Source organism: Jaculus jaculus, chromosome 10 (assembly GCF_020740685.1).
Source record: "Jaculus jaculus isolate mJacJac1 chromosome 10, mJacJac1.mat.Y.cur, whole genome shotgun sequence".
Taxonomy (NCBI): Eukaryota; Metazoa; Chordata; class Mammalia; order Rodentia; family Dipodidae; genus Jaculus; species Jaculus jaculus.
The window spans coordinates 90,594,992-90,602,151 of record NC_059111.1 but is presented as its reverse complement, the minus strand read 5'-3'; the positions used below and the strand labels follow the sequence as shown (position 1 = coordinate 90,602,151).

The 7,160-nt window shown below is 46.6% G+C and overlaps 1 protein-coding gene across 2 annotated transcripts in view; it reads right to left on the bottom strand.

The window, feature by feature from the left end:
* Window positions 1-2,088: 2,088 nt before the first annotated feature.
* The window catches only part of Nrf1 (nuclear respiratory factor 1), a 144,435-nt gene continuing 139,363 nt past the window's right edge, over window positions 2,089-7,160 (bottom strand). For both annotated transcript variants that reach the window (XM_045160487.1, XM_004661214.3), the window contains one exon: window positions 2,089-4,075. In XM_045160487.1, coding sequence (XP_045016422.1) covers window positions 3,912-4,075 — 164 coding nt within the window. In that variant the 3' untranslated portion in view covers window positions 2,089-3,911. The remainder of the gene's footprint in view (window positions 4,076-7,160) is intronic.

Sequence of the window (7,160 nt, the reverse complement as noted above, 5' to 3'; positions counted from 1 at the left end):
CCCAGTGTGCCGTGTCTGCAGCTCAAGCTCAGGACACCTTCCTGGGGCCCTTGAGACGTTCTTCTGACAAGCGTTACTTCCTCTCTGTTCTTCGTTTCTCCTCAGCTTGGATGCTGGAGTTTGGACTCCAGTGGTCACCAGCATCATGGGCTTGGACGGACTCTTTTGTTTCTATGAGCACCATGTTGTGTCTGCAGCCCAGTGGTGAGATACGTAAGATGAAGGACCCTTCAGGAGATCCAAGAGGTCAGAATTTCTTCTGCAAAAGCACTCTACCCAGGCGGCCCTCACCACACTGGGAGGCAGCAATCTGTTCATTTGCATGCCTACTCTCATTTGTTTTCAGTGACAGGGACTGAAGCCACGGCTTTGAATAGGCTAGGTGAGTGCGCCACCACTGAGCTACATCCCCAGTTCTCTTACTTCTCACGGGCAACTGCCATGCTTTATTTGCCTGGTACATGCTAGGATTCGTGATCAGCAAAACATGCCCTCCTGTCAGATCTGATCTATAGCTGGGCCTTTGTCTTGCCTGAAGAGTATGTAAAGAACTTGTCTTAAAACAAAAAGAACTTTTGGTCTGGCTTATGAAATAAGATTTCATGTAAAAATCACATTTCAGTTTTGAAGCTGGGGCAGCGGAGTCTGTCTTCCTGTGAGGGGAGGATCTAGTAATGCTTGGGATAGGCTGTCTCATCATGCCTCCCCTTTCTGAATCAGCTTCTCTTCCCTCACTCACTGGATGAACCTGGCCCCCCCAAGGACGGCTAAGGTTCCTGTCAGTGGCTTTGGGCAGAAATGGAAAAAGTTTCCATCAGCCCAGTCAAAGACAGCTGTCAAGGGCTGGGGAGATGGCTTATCCGTTAAGCCGCTTGCCCACAAAACCAAAGGACCCAGGTTCAATTCCTCAGGACCCACATAAGACAGGTGCACAAAGTGGCGCATGCACCTAGAGTTTGTTTGCAGTGGCTGGAGGCCCTGGTGTGCCCATTTTCTCTCCCCCTCTTTCTCTCTCTCTCTCTCAAAAAAAAAAAAAAAGAAAAAGAAAAAGAAAACAGACAGCTGTCAACACGGCAGTGTTTGTGCCCGGCCAGGTAAACAGGAAAGCTGTGTAGCAGGCTCCAGAGAGGCTTAAGAGAGCCCCCGAGGTCTCTGGGTATTGTGGTCACTCCTTCCTCTGGCCCAGCTTTTTAGGAGTGAAAATTTGTTGTGGTGTGCCATTTATGCAAGAAGGGAGAGAAGTGGGCACCTGACTTTTGGCATCTCTGCTCTGAGAAGGATACTTCCAGAATGAAACACACTCATATTGGGAGACCCTCCCAAGATTCAGAGGTATTATCAGCCACCTGGATTTTTTAAAATTATTTTTTATTTTTGCTTTTTCAAGGTAGGGTCTCGCTGTAACCCAGGCAGACCTAGAATTCACTATGTAGTCAGTCCCAGGCTGGCCTCTAACTCATTGCGACCCTCCTACTTCAACCTGGGATTAGTGTGTGCCACCATGCCCAGCTACCTGGATTTTTAATGTGGGTATAAAATCAGCCTCTTTTTTTTTTTTTTTTTTTTTTTTAAGGCATGCACCACCACACCCCAGCAGGATTTTCTTTTTACAATTTTTTGTTTGTTTGTTTTGTTTTCCAAGATAGGGTCTTGCTCCAGCCCAGGCTGACCTGGAACTCACTATGTACTCTAAGAGGGTGGCCTCAAACTCCTAGCAATCTTCCAACCTCTGCCTCCCAAGTGCTGAGATTAAAGGCATGTGCCACCATGCCCTGCCAGGATTTTCTTAGGTTTCTTTCTTTTTCTTGCTTTTTGTTTGCTTTTTGAGGTAGGGCCTCCTAAGTTAGGTTTTTTTTTTTTTTTCTCAGAACATTGTTGCATAGAAAACAGACTATTATCCAGGCGTGATGTTGCACACTTAGCCAGCATTCAGGAGCCACATTCTCCTTCTTCCCAGTGCAGTGTCAAGACCACTGACCTTGAGGACAAGTAAGTACCTTTGCAAAAAGCACAACAAGCCACCTCCAGAGTCTATTTGCCTAAGAGGCCATGGGGTCCTACAGAGATGAACAGTTCACTTCCTGTTGCCACATTTTAGACTATTTATTGAATGAGGCAGTATAGACAGAATGGGAAACAACACAGAATCCATGCTCTGCTATTGGTCTTTTGCTTTTTTTCTTCTTCTTGGCAAGTTTTCAAACTATTGGGAGGTCATTTCACCACAAAGGAATGCGGACTTTAAAGCCCATGGACAGTTTCACAATGATGATAAAAAATAATCATTAAAAAAATAACAAATTGTAGAACTAGGACTGTTTATATGTAAATCTCCCATCCCTCCCGCATTACGTACAGAAAAGAACATACAAAGAACATTGGATAGTTTTATATAAAACAAATACAAGAATCTGAAACTTTCTCAAAGGTTGAGCAAGACATGAAGAATCTTTTAATGTCTCATTAAAAAAAAAAAAAAAAACACATTAAATACACTATCACACATGTGGAGGGGACCTGGGAGGAGGAGGGAAGAGGTGTCCCTGTACGTAAGGAGAAGAGATTTGGCCTGTTGAAAAGTCAGCTGAGTTTAGTCTGAGACTTGGGACTTGTAGCTGGGAAAGCGCAGAATTTAACAGTGACAGTGAACGCCCAGTCCATCCACGCGGTGAGCTCGAACGCTGTCTGGGGCTGGACCACCAGGATACCTCTGGGCAAATGGCCCTCAGAGTCCTCCAGAAGCAAGCAGGGCTGAATCTGGGAACATGGTCCCTTCTCTTCTGACACACCCCTTGTGTTGGCCTGCCTTCCTCAGCCAGAGGTCCCTTGGATAGCAAGCAGTCTCTTCGGTTCAGGTACAGCTAGATAACATGGTTTCCACTGGTGTACCCTGGTCTATGATCTCTCTCCTTCCCTCCTTTCCTGCTCTCCCACCTCTTCCCATTCTCTCCCCAACCACACACACACACACACACACACACTCACACACACACACACACACACGCATACTTCACAGACACTCCTCAGACCCTTAATACTTCTGTTACCTTCAATTCATATACATGACCAATTTAGGACTGACCTCACAACCAAAGCAACTCTGCAACAGTCACGAGCTAAAGGCGGCTTCCTGGGAGGAGGAGACGGAAGGCTGAGAAAAGCCCCTCTGGTCTCTGCCTGGAGGCTGCAGGTCATTCCCCGGCCTGAAGCATGGTCAGCACTGTCTCCACGGGCAGACCACTGGTGCCTGGACTTTGTCATCGTTTTCTGGACCACACCACATCCTGGAACCTCCTTCCCTCGCGGGAATCGGGCAGAGTTCTGGGCGGCCACTGGGAGGCAGCTTCGGTGAAGGGCATGGTCACCTCTGCCTGAGTCTGTCAGTAGCTTAACGCATGACCCTGGTATGAACAAAACCCAGGTGACTGTGTCTGGCCATGTACCCTAACCACCCACCACACTGGGTGGATTATCATTTCCACAGCTCACCTCGATTTCATACAGATAATTCCATGCGGGTTTCATACATATATATGTATGCTTATATATATCTTATATTTATATATGTAAATGTGTATGTCCACATATACACATTGACATATATCACACTCACACATACACACACAGAAGTATACACACATTTCTGCAGAAAGAAGTCCTGCCACAATTTGGCTTTTTTGGGACAGTGAAATTGACAGTGCAGTTTCTTACTCCACCAATCCCATAAAATCAAGAGTGGTGCTTTAAAAAAAATGCAATTCCAAAATCTGCTGCCTTTCTTGGTTCCTTTTTAAAAAAAGGTTAACGAAACTTTTCTTCTAAAGTCCAGAGACTTAATTCCGTCTGATTGCACCTCTGCAAACGTGTAAAAAACTTTGAAGTAGAAAACGACGCCACGCCAGGGCTGCATGTCACTGTTCCAATGTCACCACCTCCACAGCCTGGCCGTCCACGGTGACTGCGCTGTCCGATATCCTGGTGGTGACTGGGGCCATGGCCACCTGCACTGGCCCGTTGCCCTGAGCGAGGCTGGTTACCACAGTCTGGTACATGCTCACAGGGATCTGGACCAGGCCTGGAGAGACAAAGGCAAGACCATTGGTGGAGCTGGTGCTTGGGATCCCGGGTGCTGGCTGGGGACAAGGGTGCTAGTCCTTCGGGGTGTCGCTATTTGCTGGCCTCAGGTAATCGCTTACCCGCTTTCCAGGCACAAACAGGTCTCTCTCTTTTTCTTTTCTTTTTCTCAAGGTAGGATCTTGATTTAGCTCAGGCTAACCTAGAATTATGTAGTCTCAGGCTGGCCTAGAACTCATGGTGATCCTCCTACCTCTGCCTCCCAGAGTGCTGGGATTAAAGGCGTGCGCCACCACACCTTGCAATTTTTGCTTTGTGAGACAAGGTCTTCCTATATAGTCCAAGGGGGCCTTGTCTTGATCTTCCTGCCTCAGCCTTCTGAATGTTGGGATTATAGGCATGTACCACCATACCCAGCAATGTCTTTTTTTCTCATAATCTTTAATTTTTATTCACACTTATTTATTTCTTTGAGAGAGAAACAGAATGGGCTTGCCAGGGCATCTAGCCACTGCAAACGAATTCTAGATGTATGCAACGTCTTGTCTTGTGCATCTGGCTTACGTGGATCCTGGGAAATCAAACCTGGGTCCTTAGGCTTTGCAGGCAAGTGCCTTAACTGGAAAACCATCTCTCAAGCCCAACTTTAAAAAATTTTTTTTTTCAAGGCAGGCCTCAAACTCAGTGATCTTCCTACCTCTGCCTCCCGAGTACGGGGATTAAAGACATGTACCAGCACACCCCACCAACATTTTTTTAAAATGTAATAGTAATAATTATTATCATTGTTTTTTTCAATGTAGGATCTTGCTCTAACCCAGGCTGACCTGGAATTCACTATGTAGTCTCAGGGTGACCTCGAACTCACCGTGATTCCTCCCTCTGCCTCTCGAGTGCTAGGGTTAAAGGTGTGCACCACCATGCCTGCTTAAAAACCGATTATCAGGAGAGAGACTGTACAAGCATACCTGTGTGCAGGCCTCCACAACTGGCCTGCCGCCTCCATCTTTAGGAAGCACAGCCCATCAAATGTGATCCCCCCCCACCCACTGTCCGTCTGTCTGTCCTCTGGGAACAGGTTGTCATTACTCTTCTTTGATATTCTGCTATGCTGCTTGTCCACTTCAACCATCTTGCTGCTGCACTCAAGTTTCTCGTGGCTTGAAAACAAGTAACTTCAACCCTGTTGTCTGGCCAATGCTACATCTATGGCTCTCCCTTCAGAGTTAAGTTTATAAATCAGAAAAAACAAACCTAATGGGCTGGAAGATGGCTCAGTGGTTAAGGTGCTTGCCTGCAAAGCCTAATGACCTGGGGTTCAATACCCCAGTACCCATGTAAGGCCAGATGTGTAAAGTGGTGCAGTTTTTAGTGTTGCAGTTCTGTTTGTTGTTGTTATTTTGTTTTTTTCCAGGTAGGGTCTGATGATCCTACCTCTGCTGAGTTTCACTCTTAAGGGACAAACAGATACACAGTGGTAAAAAAGACAACACGGGCAGCATAAGAAAAAAAAAAAGTTCAATATCCTCAGAGATAAGAGATTTATATCTCATCAGGCATGGTGGTTTAGTCTGTCTGGTAGCTTTGCTATGTAGTTTAGGGTGGTAACTGGGTAAAAAAGCAGAAATGTCCTTAAATCTGCCCTTACATTCTCCACTTCCCTAGAGAAGGATTTTTTTGTTTTTGTGTTTGGAGGTAGGGTCTCACTCTAGCTCTGGATGTCCTGGAATAAACTATGTAGTCTCAGGGTGGCCTTGAACTCACAGCGATCCTCCTACCTCTGCCTCCTGAGTGCTGGGATTAAAGGTGTGCACCACCACGTCTGGCTTATTTCTTTTTTAGTAATTTAATTAATTAATTAATTTGGGGGTGGGTGGGAGACAATGGGCGTGTCAGGGCCTTCAGCCACTGCAAACGAACTCCAGGCACATGGGCCATCTTGTGCATCTGGTTTATGTGGGTCCTGGGGAATTGAACCTGGCTCCTTTTTGTGATTGGTTAAACTCAGCCCCCAAATTTGGCTTCATGGCTGTCCTTTTCTTGAGCCAGCCCCTAGCCCACAGCAATCAACCCTCACGCTGGGTTACCTGAGCCTGAGTGTAAGGCCCACCACAGTAAGGTTATAAGTAGCCACTTACCTGGTGGGCAAGTATCTCTCTCTCTCTCTCTTTTTGTTTTTGATTTTTTGAGTTAGGGTCTCACTCTGACCCAGACTGACCTGGACTTCACTATGGAGTCTCAGGGTGGCCTCAAACTCAGCGATCTCCCAACCTCTGCCGCCCAAGTGCTGGGATTAAAGGCGTGCACCACCACGCCCAGTTTAGGTCTCTCTTTTTGCTGGCTGTTCATCTCTCCTGAGCCTCCAGGTCCCAGTAAGCCTTCCCTTCCCTCTCCCTTACTCCCCACAGTCTCTTCCCCCCTCCAGCCCTCCACATGGCAGGAGCTCCCTGTATTTTCTTCTCTTTATTCTCTAAATCCCTTTTGATATTTCGGGCCCATGCTCACTTTCTACATGAGTGTTCGGGCCACGGGGGTGTATCCAATTTCCCTTCCTTAGTTCTCGAACCCTTCTCTCTTGTATGTTCCTGAATAAAATTATAGTAATTTAATAATAGTCCTTCACATTCTGGCTTGTCTCGATTCTTTGGTTACCTAAACCTAAACCTGTTATACCTGGGCTAGAGCAAGACCCTGCCTCAAAAAAAAAAAAAAAAAAAAAAAAAAAAAAGATATCTCACCACCAAAAAGGACTAAGAGGCTGGGCACTGCACACACCAGTAGTGGGAGATTGGGGTGGGGGGGGACAACGCTTGAGCACAGGAGAGGTTAGGCTGCAATACAGTGCAAAACACAAAATAGAAGCTGGGCGTGGTGGTTCACACCTTTTTCTTTTTTTTAAGAATGAGGGCTGGCCAGGTGTGGTGGCGCATACCTTTAATCCCAGCATTTGAGAGGCAGAGGTAGGAGAATCACCATAAGATTGAGGCCACCCTGAGACTACAGAGTGAATTCCAGGTCAGCCTGGGCTAGAGTGAGACCCTACATAGAAAAAAAAAAACAAGAATGAGGGCTGGAGAGATAGCCTG